The sequence below is a fragment of the Pelodiscus sinensis genome, chromosome 4 (genome assembly GCF_049634645.1).
Source record: "Pelodiscus sinensis isolate JC-2024 chromosome 4, ASM4963464v1, whole genome shotgun sequence".
Classification (NCBI taxonomy): Eukaryota; Metazoa; Chordata; order Testudines; family Trionychidae; genus Pelodiscus; species Pelodiscus sinensis.
The window spans coordinates 45,276,513-45,296,521 of NC_134714.1; the positions used below are offsets into that span (position 1 = coordinate 45,276,513).

General features: G+C 42.0%; 1 protein-coding gene across 1 annotated transcript; it reads right to left on the bottom strand.

Annotated features, from left to right (window-relative positions):
• Window positions 1-1,549: 1,549 nt before the first annotated feature.
• PNN (pinin, desmosome associated protein) lies at window positions 1,550-19,700 on the bottom strand. The gene is made up of 9 exons (XM_006117711.4): window positions 19,425-19,700; window positions 18,599-18,670; window positions 18,183-18,248; window positions 15,389-15,461; window positions 14,985-15,079; window positions 9,326-9,401; window positions 7,847-8,002; window positions 7,619-7,757; window positions 1,550-3,935 (listed from the first exon to the last, which is right to left on the bottom strand). Exons 1-9 carry the CDS (start codon window positions 19,535-19,537, stop codon window positions 2,656-2,658), a joined length of 2,070 nt encoding a protein of 689 aa, XP_006117773.1. The 5' UTR covers window positions 19,538-19,700; the 3' UTR covers window positions 1,550-2,655.
• Between the last annotated feature and the right edge of the window lie 309 nt (window positions 19,701-20,009).

Here is a 20,009-nt window from a genome sequence, read left to right on the forward strand (position 1 = left end):
CTCGCAGCTTATTCCGGAAAAGCGGCTGATTTTCCGGAATAAGTGGCCCAGTGTAGACACAGCCAAGGGGAAATGTGTTTGTACTGAGAGAAAGAGTAAAGCAGCAGCAATTCCAGAGAAGCAAAAAGCACATGGAAGTGTGATGGAAGATCCTGAATGAAAGGAATGCTAAGCTGATTAACACAAGGCAGATATTTCAACAGCTTCACCACTGCTTAACATCCACTTTTTTGGGTAGTCAAGTATTCTTTAAGTAATGGAATCCACTGATCAACACTACTATAAAATGATGAATCAGGCTGAATGATTTGAAAAGGATCTGCAGAATTAAAATGAAAGGTGAAATAAGCACAAGGGGAGTTTGGCACAAGCATAGGTGATTGTTTTGTCTTCCTTTAGAAATGTTTCTGGGACTTCCTGAAAGTAGTTATGGATTAATCATTTTCAAATTCATTTTAGCAAGGCCCTGTACCCACTCCCACTGTGCTGTTTTAATCTAGTACTTTTGGAATTCACATTCACAGGTTGTAGAAGGAACAGGCACTTTTCAATACCATGAATACTGCACAAAGATGACAGTGTTAGCCTTTTTGTTTACAGTGTTATTGTGCCCATGTTACCGCCATGATACAAGAGACAACAGGGATGCTGTAATATCTTTCACTAAACAAGTTTCTGTTGGTAGAGAGGACAAGCTGTAGAGCCCAAAGAGCTGCTCTTCAAGTCTAGAGATTGTTAACAGGGCACCCAAGCTAAACACAAGGTAGGACAGATTTTTTTAGTAGAAGGTGTTCCTAGTTGCTGGAGGGTCAAACCTTCTGGAAGAAGCCACTTATGAAATGTGCAATTATAGCAGCAGTGGCCACAGAATGAAGAGCTAGGAGGCAGCAAGATGTGTTCTAAAGTTTTGTAACTGCTGTAAAACCATGGTATCTTGTTAAATCAAAGGTTTTGTAGAGTCTTGCAGAGTTAAGTTCCCAGGTTTGTCTTTTGAAGATGGTGTACCAGTTTCTTTTAAGGGTGAGGAGTGAATGGTCAGATAGGCAACAACCCCTCTGGGAAATGTTCATCAATAAGTGTCTTTTTTGTACAAGTTTTAGTGCATAGTTTTACGTAGGTGAAACCAGAAGCTGTTAGGACATATGATGCAGTGGATGAGGTTTACAGCATTGTGAAATGCATGAAAAGGAAACCTGAACAACACCTTCAAAAAGTGAGCCTTGGAATTTAAATTAATTTTGCTGGTCTAAAAATAACCATTAACAGACACTGATTTTGTGGCCCATTACAACAATCTATCACACCTGACTGCCTCCATTTTCCCACTTCATGTTAAGAGGTCTCTTGCAACCTGTGAAGACCTTAATCTTTCCCACCTTGTACTTAGTTTGGATAGGAGGGTTAGCTTCTCCACACCTGAAGTGAAGCTTGAAAGCTTGTCATCTTCACAAACAGAAGTTGGTCTAATAAGATACTATCTCACCCACCTTGTCTCAATGTTAGCCTTTATAGATTAGTATGAGCAGAAACAGAAAGTCTTAAGCATTCATACAGTCATCTGATAAGCCACATTTATTTGCACATGAACAGAACAGGCCAACAGGCATAATGTAATTGTTTCATACAAAATTATAAAAGCAATAACGTCACCTTGATACACCATACTGCTTTATTTGGAACTTTCACACTTCCCTATCAAATACATTCAAAAAGTATCCTTAAACACACACAACATTGGTATTAGTCCCAGGTAACTCCAAGACCACAACAATGTTTCTAGTGGCACATAGTGATCAAAGTTTAATCAGTAGCAAATATAAAGATGGTTAATAATGACCAGAGGTCTTGGCCATGTCCACCTCCGGCCAACAAAGCAGGGAGCATCACGTAACAAACTATTTTCAGAACATAGTCGTAAACATAAACTGAGCCCTGCAGAGGACAGACAAGAGTAGTATTCTAGACTTTCTTACTCAGTCTTGGTCTGTGTTAGTACTTTTATTTAACTACTGCTTATATGAGAGTTGGAGAGACATTTGTAAAATGAGAAAAAAATCAAGCTAGAGATGGTTGGGGTAGGGAAGAAACTGGAAGAGTGAAAACAGAATGTTCACTTCCCCCTCTCTTTCTTGCTTTGGAAAATTGAGGACTTTGAATTCCAATTACCACCAAGGATGGAGAAGAGAAAATAGAATGGAAATTATGCTAGGCAGCAATGTTATAAAAGCTCTTAAAATATGTAGTTTGAAATAGGAAAGATAAGTGTCAACAGGACATCTCAAACCATTTATTTAAAATGCACATTTATTTCTACAAAAAAGAAATGATACAGAAGTGATCACACCAATTTAAAGATTTAACTATTAAAATATACAGAGATTCTTAATGAGTACAGGATATTTAAAAAAGATGCGAAGAGGGGTGTTAATTCTTTTATTTTTACAGTTTTCTGGAACTTCACATAATTTTGATAAGTAACCTTTTACAAAATTATGTAAAAAGTACAAGATCTCTGGTAAACGGTCTGTATTTTTCCAAAAGATTTTTTACAGCATGCATTTGTTAAGGCAGCCTTCTCCTCCTCATAGGAATCCTTCTACTCATCAAGTAATCTTCTGCTGCAAAGATTAGGCTAAGGAAGCTTAGTCTCTTCTGTTAACGCCTTTTGTCTTTCCTGTCTGATTTACGGTCTCTTTCACTCCGTGAAGTTCTTTTGCCTGACCGACTACCTTCTGAGACAGACCTCTTTCTGTCAGACCTTGAACTTTTATCCTTTGATCCTTTTGCATCTCTGCTACTACCTTTTGAAGACTTGTGACTTCTTTCTAGTCCTGAAGCATCCCTTCGCTTCCTATCCAAGCTTCTCCTGCGCTTTCTATCCCTGTTGTGTCCCCGTCCTCTGCTTCGACTTCTACTCTCACTGCTGCTACTGCTACTGCTGCTACTGTCCCTGCTACTACTTCCACTAGTACTACTGCTGCTGCTGGAACTACTCCGACTACTGCTGCTCCCACTACTAGAACTGCTGCCACTACTACTACTGGTTGAGCTACTAGTACTAGTACTACTGCTGCTGCTATGACTTCGACTCTTGCTAGTCTTTTTCTTGGTCCTACCATGGCTTCTACTCCTAGTTTTACTCTTAATTTCCACACTCGTTGCCTGGATCTGATCTGACTGCAACTCACCCAGCTTTACAGAAACCACAGTGACTTCCTCGTCTGCCTGAGGTTCTTTATCCTGAACGGACCGAGACAATGGTGGAGGCTGTGGCAGCGGCACTGACTCAGGCTGGATCTCAGCCTCAGGCTCTGGTTGGGCTTCAGGCTCCTTTTCCTGGGTCTCTTCAGGTTCAGCTTCAATTTCTGGTTTGTTAGCTCTCTCCTTTTCAGGAGAATCAGCATTAAGCTCTTTTGCTGGCTGTGTGTCACACTCAGCTTCTGGTTCCACTTCCTTGCTATTTTCACTTTCTAATGGTTCTACACTATCCACCTCATTCATCTCCATTACATCCTGCTCATTATCCACTGGCCGAGAACTCTCACCTTCCTCTCTTACAACCATGACCTCTTCATGCTGACTATCCTGCTGCCTATCGTTTTCCTTCACCTCAGCTCTCTCTATCTTATCCTCCATTTCATGTTTCTGTTCCTCCTCCTCCTCCTGTTCTCTCTCTGCATCACTATGACCTGACCCTATTTTCACTTTTTCCTCCCCTGCCTCCTCCATTTCTACATCATTGTTCTGGTTACCTGTCTCCATCTCTTCCACCTGCTGAGCCACCTTACCCTCTTCCTGCTCCTTGTTCTGGTCTTCTTTCTTTTCTTCATTACGCGCCTCCTGCTGTTCTTTTTCCTTCATAGATTGTCTTCTGGGCCTGGCCTCCATTTTGTTAATTTGTTCTGCAAACTCATTGCGTCTATTCTCAAATATTGCTGGAGGAGGAGGGGGAAAAAAAAAAAGAGATGCAAATATGAAAAAGTAAATTTCAGAATAACTTGTCAAAGTTAGGACTGAAATCTTACTTATTCCCACGAGTGGAGTTACATAATTATTGTGAAGTATACAATACTATGTTTGTTAGCACAATGTTTCAGAAAGATATTCAAGTGTTATCCAAAAGATAGCAATAGTTTACTAAGAAAGTAAAAGGGGACGGAGTAGGTAAATGTAAGCCCAAATTTTAGGCTTATGTAGGGATGTCAATCTATTTGCGTTAATGCCTGTTATTAATGCAGCGCAGGATTAACGCGCTAAAAAAATTAACGTGTTAATTGCAGGCATTAATGCTGCACTGCCCCTTTGAAGTACCTCTTCGGCGCTTCAAAGCAGTAGCACATTAGGACCCTGGGATGAGCTGGAGACTCCAGCTGACCCCGGACTCCCGCGGTGCTGCCCCTTTGAAATGCCGCCACAGCATTGCAAAGGGGCAGCACACGCGATTAATCATGATTAATTTTTTTTAATTGCTGACAGCCCTAGTTTTATGAGAATTTACACACACACACACACACACACACACACACACACACACACACACACAAAATTAGTAAAGAGATGTTCAAGATCTCTAGAATTTCAATCAAGAATTTTGTGGTCCAAACCAAACAAGCCAATCCAAAGCCAACCTGAACAGATTTGGTTGTTTTCATACCTTACAAATGTTTGTGTCGTCTGGTCAGACAGCAAGGGTCTAGCCACTGTCCTGGACTCCATTTTCTTTACTTTGTTTCCTCCAAGGAGCCACCAAAGCTAATCACCAAACCCTCATGCCACTTCATCCCAGTGCCCCACAAACAAAGGGTGTCTCCATCTTGCCGCGTTGCTGCCCCAAACCTGTACTCAGTGCTGACACCCATCCCCTACCAGGCTTCTTACTGTGCTGTGCGCTATGGAGCGTCACTGTACCTCAACACTCTCATGCTGTAGTGCAATGCAGAGAGGTGACAGTGGCTGGCAGGAAAGGAGTACGCAACTGTTGCCACACAGACTCAGTGGGCTAAAGGAGATCAGAAACTACCTGACCTGACCTCAAGAGTGTCAGGGTGTTTTCAACTCTACCCAAATGCCAGTAGTTGGTTCTGCCAGGTTTGGTTTGGTTTACAAGGCACAAACAAGTGCATTTTCACTTCCTGACACTCAAATTATTAGCACTAACTAAGTTCCATTGTCTAAGTTGGAAGAGCCTAAATAACAAAAAGGAAAGTAGATGTTTAAAAATCATTTAAATAAAGGTATTTGCACACTAAGCTAGAGGGAGAGGTACATATGCTGGAGGATAGGGATAGACTCCAGAGTGACCTACACAAACTGGAGGATTGGGTTGAAAGAAATCTGATGAGGTTCAACAGAGACAAGTGTAGAGTCCTGCACTTGGGAAGGAATACACAGCAGTTTGGCAGAAGAGGACCTAGGAATTACAGTAGATAAGAAGCTGGATATGAGTTAACAGTGTGCCTTTATAGCTAAGAAGGCTAGTGACATATTATGGTGCATTAGCAGGAGCATTGCCAGCAAATGGAGAGAAGTGATTATTCCCCTTTATTCGGCACAGGTGAGGCCACATCTGGAGTATTGTGTCCAATTCTGGGCCCCCCCACAGAAAGGATGTGGACACATTGTAGAAAGTCTGGCAAAGGGCAACAAAAATGATTAAGGGGGGGGTGGAGCACATAACTTATGAGGAGAGGCTGAAGGATTCAGGCTTATTTAGACTACAGAAGAGGAGAGTGAAGGGAGATTTGATAGCAGCCTTTAACTTAAGCGGGGGGGGTTCCAAAGATGATGGAGACTTTGGATCAATGGTCTCAAGTTGCAGTGGTGGAGGTCTAGGTTGGATATTAGGAAAAACTATTTCACAAGGAGAGTGAAGCAGCACTGGAATGGGTTACCCCAGGGAGGTGGTGGAATCTCCATCCCTAGAGGTTTTTAAGTCAGGTCTTGAGAAACTCTAGCTGGTTTAGCTGGGATTGGTCCTACTTTTAGCTGGGGTTGGATTCAATTACCTTCTGAGGTCTCTTCCAACCCTATGATTTTATATTAATCAGTTTCAAACTAGAATTTAACTTGACAGTAATTCCTCCTACTCTTCACTTTTTGGTGATGTACCGAAGTTGACGGGAGAGTGCTCAGAGATAGATTTATTGCATCTGCACGTGATAAATTGACGACCAGTGGATCGATACCTGCAGTGTTGATTCACCACATAGTGGAGACAAGCACTTACGTTGTCCTTCTTTCTCTGAATAGCTTTTATGTATTCTAAGATCAACTTTCTAAGTTAATCTTGTTTCAGTTATCACATAAGAGCTGTTCCTCAGAACACATAAGGTGTTCGCTTATTATAGAAAGTACGCTTATTAAGTTTGCAGATGATACCAAGCTGGGAGAAGTTGCAACTGCTTTGGAGGATAGGGTCATAATTCAAAATGATCTGGACAAACTGGAGAAAGGGTCTGAGGTAAACAGGATGAAGTTTAATAAAGACAAATGCAAAGTGCTCCATTTAGGAAGGAACAATCAGTTTCACATATACAGAATGGGAAGCGACTGTCAAGGAAGGAGTACGGCAGAAAGGGATCTAGGGGCTATAGCGGACCACAAGCTGAATGAGTCAGCAGTGTGATGCTGTGGCAAAAAAAGCAAACATGATTCTGGGATGCATTAACAGGTGTGTTGTGAACAAGACACAAGAAGTCACTCTTCCGCTCTACTCTGCGCTGGTTAGGCCTCAGTTGGAGTATTGTGTCCAATTCTGGGCACCACAATTCAAGAGAGATGTGTGGAGAAATTGAAGAGGGTCCAGAGAAGAGCAACAAGAATGATTAAAGATCTAGAGAACATGATCTATGAAGGAAGGCTGAAAGAATTGGGTTTAATTTAGAAAAGAGAAGATTGAGGGGGGACATAATAGTAGTTTTCAGGTATCTAAAAGGGTGTCATGAGGAGGAGGGAGAAAACTTGTTCATCTTGGCTTCTGAGGATAGAACAAGAAGCAATGGCCTTAAACTACAATAAGGGAGGTTTAGGTTGGACATTAGGAAAAAGTTCCTAACTGTCAGGATAGTCAAACACTGGAATAAATTGCCCAGGGAGGTTGTGGAATCTCCATCTCTGGAAATATTTAAGAGTAGGTTAGATAAATGTCTATCAGGGATGGTCTAGACAGTATTTGGTCCTGCCAGGAGGGCAGGGGACTGGACTCGATGACCTCTCGAGGTCCCTTCCAGTCCTAGTATTCTATGATTCTATAAGATGACTCCTTGGTAACACTTTCATACATGTTCTATTCTCCATAGAAAGTGCTTCCTTACACCTAAAGTTTATAGGTGATACAGGCGATAACTTACACACCTTTAAAAGACTACATACCTACACCGCTGTTCAATTTTGCAATAGACAGACTTCTCTGAAAAAGTCATTCATTGTTATTTAAAAGAAACTCAGTAATTGTTGTGACAAACAATCTCACTCCCCTTTTCCCACTACGGTTTAGAAATATAATTCTATTACCAGAATAAGTTTTAAGATAATGAAATGCAAAAAGCTAAGGAAAAAGTGTATCTTGCTTGTGGGAGGGGAACACACTTACACCCCTTTTTCTGTACATGCCACCTACCATTCAATTTCTTTTGCGAATCTTCTATTAGTTTTTGTGTAGCGGGACACATCCTGCCTGGTATGTAGAAGAGATGGGGCCTTGTCCTGGTTCTTATATATTTAATTATTTTGGCATTATGTTCATTCCAATCTTCTTGCTGAGAAACAAAAGGAAAAAAAAAAAGAAAGATACATAAGTATATACTTTACATAAGAGAAGTACTGAGTGTAAAGTCAGAATACTCACCAACTGAGCAAGTTCCACCTTTTGTTCCAATAGCCGCAGTTCTGTCTGCTTAGCACGCCTTTCTTCAAACAGTTCTCGCCTTTCATTTTCAACCTGCTTTCTCTCCTCCTCTGCCTGAACCTCAAGCTTTTGTTCAATTTCTTGACGTCTCTTTTGCTGAAGGTAAATAAAGTATTGTTAACATTTTCTTCTAGTTTAGAAAAAGTATTCTTGGCCAGTTCGATAATTATAAGCATTATACACACAAATGTTACATGTAGACAGACTATGGAGTGAAATATTTATATTCTTCCTTTAAAAACAAATTAAGAGGACACAGAATTTAGAAGGCTAGCAACCTGCAGAAAAATTCTCATCTCAGTTTAAGACCAAACAGATGTTGCAACAGGAAGAACTCAGAACTGCAACTTACCAATAACTGTTAAAACTTAATTTTACCTAGTCAGTTTTTAGGGATGTGACCATGTAACCATGTACACTGTTAACCAATAAGCCTTTTAGCAGTTACACATTTCCTTGATTAAAGCATTTTAATATCCCTAATTTAGGATCAGGGTGACCAACCACCAAAAATGCTTGTCTAGCTTAAATGGTTATCGAATGATAAATTTAAAGCTATACTAACTATAGCCGTATCAATACCAGAGGAGACTCTCAGATTTATTTACTGAAAATGGTTTACAATACATGTTCTGGAAAAAAAAAAAAAAATCACTGACTTGTACATAATATAATCATGTATGCCATTTACATGCACTTTTGGCACGGTAGCCTGTGGTATACAAAATCAGAACACAGAAATAGAATCATTGTATTCTAAGTGAGTGATTGAGTATCTTTAACAATTGTTTGATTTTGTATTGTTCACAAGTAATAGCCTTCTAATTGGCTACAAGTGCCATTCACTTTGAAATTACTCCAAGTACTCAATACCAGTACACTCTGCAAATGTTTTAGAACATGAAGCTCTCAAATTTCTTATGAGCATATACTATATTATTTATGTCATGAAAACTGGGGTCAATGCTCAGTTTTGCAGCACTAAAAATCCCAAGAGTCCCTACCGATGTTCCCTCTAATCTTTTCCCCTTCATGCAGCTTTCCCCCCCAGACGTATAGAATAAATTTTGTTATGTGTACCAAAGCATGTATGAATGTGCACCAACATGAGAAACACAAACCTGGCTGTGGCTCTTCTCCTAATCAGCTGGGTGGCACTGGAATCTCTGCTGAGCAGCCACACAAGCACCCAGCTTATAGCGAATACTGGTCCCTATGTAGTTTTAACAGCTTTTCAGTCTAAAACAGCTGTAAAAGCTTCCTAAGCTCTTGGACCCCAAGGATCAGGATGTCTCACTATAAGTAATACACACATCATGGGAATTTCACTCCATGCATTGAAGTAGCAACTGCCTAATTTGGCCTCATTTGCTTTAGCTGAGTCAGGTTATAGCATATAACATTAAGAGAAACACGTACCCTCTCAGTAGCAACTGTGGATTCTTGTTTAAATTTCTGAAGAGTGCCCATCAACAAGCCAAATATACGTCGATTCCTAAATGAGAGAAAACAATTTTTGAGACTCCATATAAAACACAGGTTTTTGCTCACAAAAACACTGAGGGAACTTATTTTACACACTAGTTGACTAGTTTCTTCCCCCTTCCCCACCCCCTTGCAAGCAAGGGGGGGGGAGAAGAGGGAGGTACTTCAAAGCAGCAGCACTGCATGGAGCTTAGGATCAGGTTTGCAGCACTGTCCCTTTGAAACACGGTGTCGGTGTTTCAAAGGAACAACGCCGCAATATTGACTAATCAAATAGTCGGTTAGTAAATTACGATGCTTAACATCCTTACCAATTACTAGGTGTTTGTACAAAACCCTTTACAAAAGGAGTGGGCAATGAAATGGTTAGCCCCTGGTGGGCCGCTGCTGCTATATTTACATGTGCCTCTGTAGGTACAGGGGATTGCAGCTCCTATTGGCTGGGAACAGTGATTAGCAGCCAACAAACTGTGATCGCTTGTACCTGCAGAGGCATAGGTAAATATGGCAGTTTGGAGCCCCACCGGGGCTAACCTTGGTGGACCAGATCCAGCCCATGGGCCGGTTTTTGCTCATCCATGCTATACTATGTGATGTCACACACTCAAGTAGAGGCTAACTCTCTCTCACATGAGTCTACGGGCTGGGAATAAGAGTTCACTGACAACAGGCTAGTTCTGATCTTGATTTGTGCTTGACAGTTGTAAGACATTTAAAGTAAGTGCCTTTGCTTCCTTCCCGTCTATAAACTCACTCTTCCATGCCTCCCATTACTGCCTTTTTTCCTAAATATTCTTTTTCCCCCACCCAATACCTCTTTTCTCTGCCTCTAGGATTTTTCCCTTTGTCCCTCACTTTTAGGGATTATGCTCCTCCCTCTTTTAAAGGATTTTGTCTCCGATAAAAGAAAATCTCCCCCCACCCATTCATTTTGGGCATTTATCAGAAGCAACTGTTCCTCTCACCACAGCACCTAAGCAGCAAGAGCCAGGCAGGAAGGAGAAAGTACAGGAACAGAGCACTGCAGTCTTAGTAGGGAGGGGAAAGGCACGTAAGAGCTGAGAAGAAAAGCATTCTCTATCAATCAAGATAGAAATTGTTTTTAAATGGTGAGACTATGCATTCCTCTTGGAGAAACCTTTCTACCATAAGATTAATTTGCCATTCAAACGCTGTTTAAAGTGTGCACCCCGACCCTTGCTGCCTCTATGCCGGGGGTAGGTAGGAGCTGGTACATGCAAGAAGCTTTCAAGCCAGCTCCTATGGAGCTGCCTGCTCCCCACCATGCTGCTGCCTCTCATAAAGAGGCAGCACTGGGGGGCTGGGAGTGGTGAGGCCGCAAGTGTGAGACTGTACATGTGAGAAGTCAGTTTTCAAAGAACCTAGAGAATAAATCCAGCCTGTGAGCTATGTATTGAACATCCCAGCCAAGAATGGACTCTGATTTCAGTTGAGACTTCTAGAACAGCAGTTCTCAACTGGGGGTTCGGTGCACCTCCCCTCCCTGCAGGGATGAAGCCCAAAGCCCCAGCAACTCCATGGGCTGAAACCTGGAGGCCATGGGCCTAAACCTGGAGGCCATGGGCCTAAATCTGAAAGCCCCAACCCCATGAGTAGAGTTGGAGGGGCGGGGGGAAAGGGGTCATAGGGCTGCTGTACCTTACCCAGAGTAGGGCAGTCCTGAACACAGCTCTGCACCCTTCTCACCTGGCTCCTTTCCTCAAGGCCCTGTCCCCTGACAATTTGGAGGCAGGAAGTTGAGCAGCTATTGCTCTTGCTGGTGCCATGAAATGGTCAGCCATGGTGCTGCTCCCCCATTTCCTGTTTCTGATGGTGCTCAGGGTTGCAGCTGTTACTGAGCTCAGAGCCCCCTTTGAACACTCATGAAGCCGGTACAAACCACCCTGGCAGAGAACTCAGTGTGCATCAACTACTGGGACGCCCTCTTGGCACAAAGCCCCTAGCTACTCGTTGCCCTGCATCCTAAGCCACACCCCTGCTCTCTTACAGCTCCAAACTCCTCACACTGAGCTACTCCCTTGCCTGCACAAAGCCCCTAGCCAGCTTCAACTTTCTGAGTTAGTGCATTCTCTTCATTAAATTATAATTTGTTTGTTTCCCATCCTCCAACCTTGACAGGAGGGTTGCCTATTAAGGTGAATAAAGGATGGAAATGGTGCTTCCTCCCTGGATGCCAACATGCAGAGTAGGCCCGAGCTATTCACGACCCTCAACAGAAGTCAAACTACAACCATGACTGAGCAGGGTGGATAAAAATCGATTATTTATTGGCTCTAGTCTGCCCAACCTAACAACCAGCTCTTGCGCTTTGAAAATTCTGGGCTTTCAATTTCTGTTAGTCTATTGAGAAACATGTGCAAAGACACACAGGCCGGATAGGATTGTTTATGATCTATGCTTATGTGGTGGTGATCCTCGGCCAAACATGGCAGAGTTAGTTAAGACATTGTCTAAAGATAGAAAGAAATATATATAGGAAAGGATGGAGGCAGCATACAAAGGTACACTGGAGTGGACTGGAAAGGAAAAGATGACATTCGGCACACACAGGCCTTCCTATATTCCTCATAACTTTTGTCATGGCTTCTGGGTGTAAAACAGACCCTATCTGGAAATATTTTGAAGAAATTTGTTCTCCGGGTTTTTTAAAAAGGGACAATGTGTCAAGGGTAAGCAGCACAAGAAGATGCTGCATGGCCTAACTGCAAGAATGAAACATTGTAAGGAAAACTGCTTGTTGGGAGAAAATGATGTGGATAAAGATGTGGCTATGTCTGAAGAACAATGTGGGTCAACATTGCAATGCATCATTCTTCAAGACTTAGGCCACGTCTTCTCCTCCTGGAAAATCAATACTGTGGCGCTCGTTCATCCAGAATTTAATTTAACGGGTCTAATAAAGACTAACGGGTCTAGTAAAAGTGAATATTGAGGGCACCCTACAACTATTACTCCTCACAAGGAGTAAAGGAAATGAATGGGAACGTTTCTCCCATCAACCTATACAATTAACATAGCTGGAATTGCTTATCTTAATTTGACTTTCCAGTAAGTATAGGCCTCTGTCTATGCCTTTTAGTATAAGTAATTTAATAAGTAAATTTCCAAGCTATGTTATGTTGGATGTTGTTAGAAAATAGTTTAGCTATGCTGATTTTTGTGTCTTGTTTAATTAGTTAACTAGGTTTAGAACCTATCACCCAAGTATAGAGTACAGAAAGCAGCAGTAAGAGAAATCTAGAATAGCCAGTTGCCACTAAGTATCATTTTCTTATTTTATATTACATAATACATGCCTCTTATTTTGGAACATCATGGTCACAGAGCATAATGGTGATGCCATAAGTCTATTCCTTATTTTACTTCACCAGAATAGCTTTCACAAAGGAACCCCATACTATACTTATTTTCAATAGAGCTTAATCCAATATTAAGTGCATTCTAAGCACAGTCGATCTTAGCGTTTTTGGAAACTTGGAATCAGATCTACATCAAAAGGATAGTGAGAGTGGGGAAGAGGAGAGCTAGTTGTAGAAGTTTTAAGGATACTGTGAATTTAGTGCTCTGAGATTTGTCTACTAGTTAATAAAATTTTAAATAAAAAAAGTTTAAGGATAGCTGTCAACCAGCGACTCAGAAGACTACTGCAACTGCAAATGTGAAATATTTATGGACCATTTAAGATTTAGTTTAAGAAAATGTAAGTGCTGTTGTGTTTGTGTGTATGATTTAGTTCTTACCATTTCTAATGTACTGCTGCTACAACTGCAGCTTGATACAAGTAATGAGTATTATGTACTATTTCCAAATCTAAAAAAAATACATGAAGTATACCCTCTTAGATTATATAAAATGCTATATTGAGCTGTTAAGTAACATGTTTTAGTGATCAGATTTGCACTACTGTTTGAAGAAATGTGTGAAGTAGTATCAGTAGGAATCCCGATTAAAACCAGGGTTCTTTTTGTTGATTTAAAATCAATCTACCCTGTGACTGAAGTCCCATGACCCAGAGCCCTAAGGTTCCTTTCCCTCCCCCGCTAGGAGTTTTTATAGTATGTTGATGGGGCTCAAAGGAAAAAGGTTCATACCCCCTGTTCAAAAAACTATCATAATACACATAATCAGTAGAAGAAAAATAGTAAGGTTAATAGTAACAGGAAAGAGGAAACTATCAGTGATGTAGGCATGAGAAATATTTTGCTAGGAGGTGAGGCCCATCATTGCCAGGGCAAAATCATTTTGGATAGATTACACTTATAGGTAAGTTCAAGAAACTAAATATTTGTAATAGAATTTTTTATTAGAGTGCTTTCAAAAGGGAAGTGAAAGTTTTAAATTGTAGGATTTCAACTTCAAGCACTCATTGCATTGAATAATTATCATACATAGTAAATCTGAATCAGAAACTTGTAACGCTTCCATTACTATTTCCCTAACTAATTTGAATTATTTTATGATTTGTATCAGTAAAAATTTTTTGGGACTAAAATGACAGTTGAATAGGCAACTACAATTTTAATTTTGTTAGCAGATTTTTTTTTATGAACTCTAATCATATTAGCCATGACTTTTTCCGATGGAAAAACAAACAATTTAAACCTTTCACCCAACATATTCCAGTGTAAAAAGTAGTGCATTCAGGTAATTTAAGAGGTAGGACTGTTTATGCAAAATTTGGTATCTGTAGGTAATCTCAAAGCATGATTTTGAAAGCAGCAAGGAGCTTGAAATTGCAGAAATTTGGAGTCCAGTACAAGACACAGTAATAAGACTTAGTAAAGTATGCCACTACACAGCAGAACAAACATCTAGTAGATCTGTTAATCTTTTTCGGATTACAAAAACGAAAACTACAGGTTCAAAGATTAAAGATACTCCTGTACTAGGAATGTAAGCGACTAGTCGAGTAGTCAACTACCTGATAAGCATAAGCACATAACTGCGGGGTTTGCTCCAGGCAGCAACGTGAACTGGGTCTGAACAGTCCCAGCTCGCGCCACTCCCGGGATCTTGTGGCAGCTCTGCACTTGAAATGTAGTAAGAGACCACTGGGGAAGCAACCTCCCCAACATCGACTAATCAATGGAAATTCCATCGACTACTCAATTAACCGATAGTTAACATCCCTACTTTGAACGGTGGGAAACTAAACAGAAATATGCTAAGCCACCATATCTTGAAAGGGGGAAAACAGCCCAAATTCAGCAACTACAAGCAGTAAGTCAGATTATATTTTAATTTTCCATTTTAAAAAACCCAAAAGTTTAAGACTCAAGTAACAACCAATCAGCAAACCTTTGTTACACATCCTAATAAAACTGACAATAAATAGTATGGACAAACATATGAGGCCATCTATAGAAACATCACAAATTCTACTTAAATTGAATAAAGGTATGATTTATTTGAGTCATGACTGCAAGTCGTCTATTTTAAGTGTACCTAGGCAACATTTCCTCTTAAGGCAGCCCCTCAAAGCCACCTGTTATGTATTATAACTATTGCATTCAGTAGCCATATGGAAAAAATAATTTAAAAAAAAATCATAGGAAAATAGATGTATAGGTACCTTTGTTTTCCCTTCTCATCCATATTTTGATCTTGAATAAGATCTCGACGTGTTCGCTCTTTGGAGGTAGCAACAACAGAAGATTGCAACGCCGGCTACAAGAACAAAATCACCAGTGTTTGATCCATCTACACCAGTATTTCCCAATTTTATTTGGCCACTGAACCCTTTTTAAGCTTGAAAGAATTTCAAGGAACCTCTAGGTTCCAAGGGGGAAAACAAACAAAAAAACCACACCCATACACACACCACTGAGACTTGTCAAGCCAAAAAACCCAGCAATTTGTGTGTCTCTCTTTAAGAGGGGGCAGGAGAGTGCCGGGTTCCACAACAACCCTTACTTTTGCTTCAATTGGGAAAATCTACACACTTCTATGCCAAATCCCCACTCTCTCCATTATTACCTTTTTAACATCTTCATCCTCGGCGTCGCTTTCATGGCGTGATTCTCTCCTTGTCCGACGTTCCCCACCCAGCCTAAGGTGAAAATACAAGAGTCAAACATCATTATTGTTTGAAACAAGTATAAAGGAAAAAGTTTACACCCTGACAGAAACGGCACTTTTCAAGACTGTAACAGCCAAGCACATCAAAGTTTAACACACTTTCATCATCCAGAACTTAAGATGATGAACAATAGTGCTCAGTTAAAGTTTTGACTACATCAGTAAGCACACGTATTACAATGTCGAGTAAATTAAGAGGTAGGACTGCTTGGTTAGGTATTTTTTGTACACCCAATATTTTACTACCCAGGGTTTTATTCCCAGTTTTATTTACATGCATCTTTTTGGTGTAGAATTCAAAGGCTTTAGAATGTATACATGGGTTTTGAAATTTCAAGAGAAAATGCTCCTGAAGTTACCTAAAATGAAGGAAGTCTTCAGTGAATTAATCCCTGAAACATTGCAATTTTCCAGATGTGAACAGTATTTCAGTGCAACCATTTTCTGCAGAATTGAGTTTTAACTTCATAAAAGATTTTAACCTGGAGCAATTATTCTCCAAAGTTAAAACACTAAATGTTGGTCTTAGAAGAAGCAGACCAGTACGGTATTGCACTATGATTATTTTTAGTGAAAATGATTTATGATTAAACAGCAAAACGCTTTAAAACAGAATAAATTTAACTACTTTTGAGAGAAATATGGATCCCCCTCCCCCCCGCCATCAGAAAAGCACTTGAACATATATTTAAGTGCTTTGCTGAATCCAGGTCTTAATAAAGCCTACAAATTAACAAGGCTAGTCCCAATGTTTATAGCCTAGTATTTTTGTACCACACCGCCAACCTAAAGTATAAACTCTTTATTCTACTGGAGGCTACATACATATCTGATGTTCTAACACTTTTGTAACAAATGCAAATCTTGTTTTCCCAAAAAAGAGTCTAGAATGAACACAACTACTGAACTCCTTTAAAACTCTACAAATAAAATCAATTGAGAACTGCAGCCAAAGAGAAAGCGTTTCTGAACAGAAAATAAGTCACACAAGAATATATTTGGACAAAGCTAAACAAATTTGAGATTCTATCCCTGTGTGTTGTTTGTGTTTATTTAAGATGTCTCATTCACAACTCAGTTTCTTTAAGCCATCTCTAAAGTCAAACCTACATTTAAAAAAACGTAGAATGTTGCAGTATGACAAGTTCTACACCTATCTCCACTGTATTATCACACAAAAAATATTTCAAGAGGAGAAAGTCCCTACTGAGAACCATGAACTCAGCAGTAAGCTTCTCATTACTCACTCATGGTGAATTTGACAGTAACACAATTTTGGCACAAGAAAGTCTACTGAACTGAGATAAATAAAATCATAGCGGCACTCTTTATGTTATTAAAGGTGATCTACAAAGAAAAAAAATAGAGAATGCTCCCATGCAACTGGAGTTTAGATATGTACTCTACACATTCACACTTTTGAGCTGCACTACTGGTGTAGTTCCAGTGGCCAAATGGTTCACTGGAAGGCTGTTAAGAGGCAAGTAATTGGCTAATCGTGTAGTAGACAATTTTTATCGACTTCATGATTAGTTGATAAGGGAAGGTGCTGAGTCCCAGCTCATGTCGGGTCCAGGAGCTACTCCCGCTGTGGCTCTGCAGTTAAATTTCGTAGGAGCTGGGCATGCAGGTAGTCCAGCCCCTACTACATTTAAACTGAAGAGCTACAGTGGGTATCGTAGACACAGGTGAGCCAGGACTGAGCTGGGCTACCTACCTGGCTGTACCAGCCCCTATCAGAGGTAACAGCATGGGGTGGCAGGTAAGAGCTAGTCTGCAAGGGGAACCCTGTGCACAAGGAGCCTGGGCTCACTGCAGAAAGGGGTGGCTGCTGCTGCAGCAGCAGCAGGTTCTCCTGCTGCTCTGCCTCTGACAGAGGCAGCAAGCGGGGCAGCCAGGAGGGTCCACAGAGCCAGTGCTCAGGGGGAGCTGGCTTTTGAAGACTAGCTCCTGCCTCTGCCTCCACTCACTGGCTCTGTAAGATGCATCAGGAAAGATAAGCAGACGGGTCCACAGAGCTGACTCCTCACCCATATTGACTCCTGCCTGACCCCAACCCCTCCACACCGTTGGCTCTCTATCAGAGGCAACAGCACAGAAGTGCAGGTCATTGGTTCCCGTTCCCCAGCCCACTGCCTCTGATACAGAGGCAGCAAGGGGGGACAATGTGTGCAGGCTTATTGGTTAATCGTGTAGTCATCTACACATTGACATTCCTAATAGCCATTTAAACTATAGGCAATCCAGCTATCCATTGACACCCCCCAATAATCAGCAGTTGATATTAACAATCAGGTGTTTTAGATTTCGGCATCAACTCCTCATTGAGCGAAGGGAATGATTTATACTCAGATATTACTTCAGAACTATTGAACGGTAAGTTACCACTCAAATTCTACATCTGATTGCATTTCTTCAGAATTATTACATTTTATAGCGAGGAGGAGACAGAGACAAGATTTTATCAGAACTGATATGAACATGTTAAAACATGGATAGGGAGCTATATCCTTACTGATGCAGGAGGGATCATCCAAAAACAGTGACAAAAGCTTTAGCTTTGGAATTAGTAATCTTTAAGAAAGTAGTTATAAAGCCACCAGACTAACAGTTACCAGTTCTGACAATTTAAATGTGTTAAAACATGATGACCTTTCACTCGAGTAAAGTTTTTGTTCACCTTTATACTTACCTACTGGTTGCCCCTTCAAGATCCCTCTGTTTGGCTGGGGGTCCTCCGCTATCCGAGAATCCACGCCTAAAAAACAGAAGACTTAATACATGAAGTAAAACAAATAAGTAGCTGTCAGAGAGACCTGGACACTGGAACTGCAGAGTTTCCAATGCTGGTCTGCCGTTGACTCAAATGTGATCCTGGGTAAGTTAAACTTCCTGTCTATGTGGGTAATGCTTCCCTACCTCACTGAAAACAATCATCATAATAATTATATTTTAGTAACAGTCAAGTTATATAGCATTCTCCATTGCCTATATTAGTGGCATGAAGTACACAATAACCCTGTAATACTGACCCTACAAAACCTGATGGAAAAGTAACATTTAATAATTTGGCGATGGCTGAGAACCACAAAATAAACAGTTTCTTACCTCAGCAATATGCTACCACGCCCTCTACCTCCACCAGGGCCTGTGATGGTCAATAATCTACCTTGAGCGGGCCTGGAAGAAATGTACTAAGTGTTAGAATGCGGGCAGAGTAAGCAAATATGCTCTCTCTGGAGACCTGCATGGTCTCACATACCAGACATTGACTAACAGAGGGAAAACCTCACATGTCAAGAGAATAAACTTTGCTTGTAAAAACCTTGCTGGGGAAAAGCAGCACATACCCTTGGCAAGTGCACAGAGAAGGGATTGCTAGATATGTTTTCTAGCACTATATTTAAATTCCCAATCTTGGTGTACGCAGATGAGAAAAATAAGGGACTGTTGGCAACCCAATGACCTCCCCAACTCAGTTCCCCCTCCCTCCCGGCTGGATCACGCCTGACAGGCAACAGAAGGGAGACTCTGTGTGTCCCTCTCAGACACGTTACCAACTGACTGTGCGGGCAAACCACGCCGCGGCGGCTGCCTCCGATCAGCGCCCAGCCCAGCAACCTCAGTGGAACAGCACGGAAAGCGGTGGCGAGCAGCCGGCCGCGGGGCGGGCAAAAGAAGTCTCCCGCGCTCCTCCGCCGGAACTAGGGGCCCGAGCAGAAAAGAAGGAGCGCCGGGCCGCGGCGCCCCAAACCCCGCAGGCCGCACCCAGTCGACAGGACTCGGACCCTCAGAAGCACGTTTGCTTCCAGAGTCAGTGACGCGCTGCTCCTCCGCTCCGAGAGAAAAGGAACCCGCAAGGCTCGTCCGGTCCGGCCCGCCCTCGTCCGCAGGGCGCGCGCCCAGCCCCAGCCCCGGCCTCGCCTCGCCTCACCTCACATCGTTGGGGTCCCGGCCCGTGAGCTTGCGGATATTCTCATCCACGTGCTTGAGGCTCTCCTTGGCCTTTTCCAGCTGCTCCTGCAGCGCGCGCACAGCCACCGCCATCCCGCCAGCAGCGCGGCCTAGCCAAGGGCCTAGCGCAAAGCACCGCTGGGTAACGGAGCGAGATGCCCCGCCCACAAACTACTCGATCCGCCCTACAACCCGCCAGTCACAATGCTCGGAACCAGAGTGACACCAATAGGAAATCGCCGACCGTCCAGGTGCGCCAATCACCATGTCTCGACCAGAAGCGACGACGCCTACAGCCTAGCCGCGTGCGACGCATCTGCCAATTAGAGAGCCCATGTCGGAGTGACAAATCGCCAGCCCCATCACCAGTCTTCCCTGCTTGCCATATCTGCGAATCACCGAAGGGACAAACAAAATGACATAGATCCCAGCCAACCAGCACCGTTTCCTTTCTTCCTATCAACCAATCAGAAGCAGAGTAATACTGTCCATCTCCACCCACTCCGAACTCTCTCAACTTTCCCGCCCCACCCCACGCCGAGGCCCTTCAGAGGCCATGAGGCAT

Coding starts and splice junctions, on each gene's coding strand:
- PNN (XM_006117711.4), bottom strand. CDS start 19,537: ATGGCGGTGGCTGTGCGCGCGCTGCAGGAGCAGCTGGAAAAGGCCAAG. Junction 15,462..18,182: donor CTTGAAGGGGCAACCAGTAG/GTAAGTATAAAG, acceptor TTTTCACCTTAG/GCTGGGTGGGGAACGTCGGA. Junction 15,080..15,388: donor AGGATGAAGATGTTAAAAAG/GTAATAATGGAG, acceptor TTGTTCTTGTAG/CCGGCGTTGCAATCTTCTGT.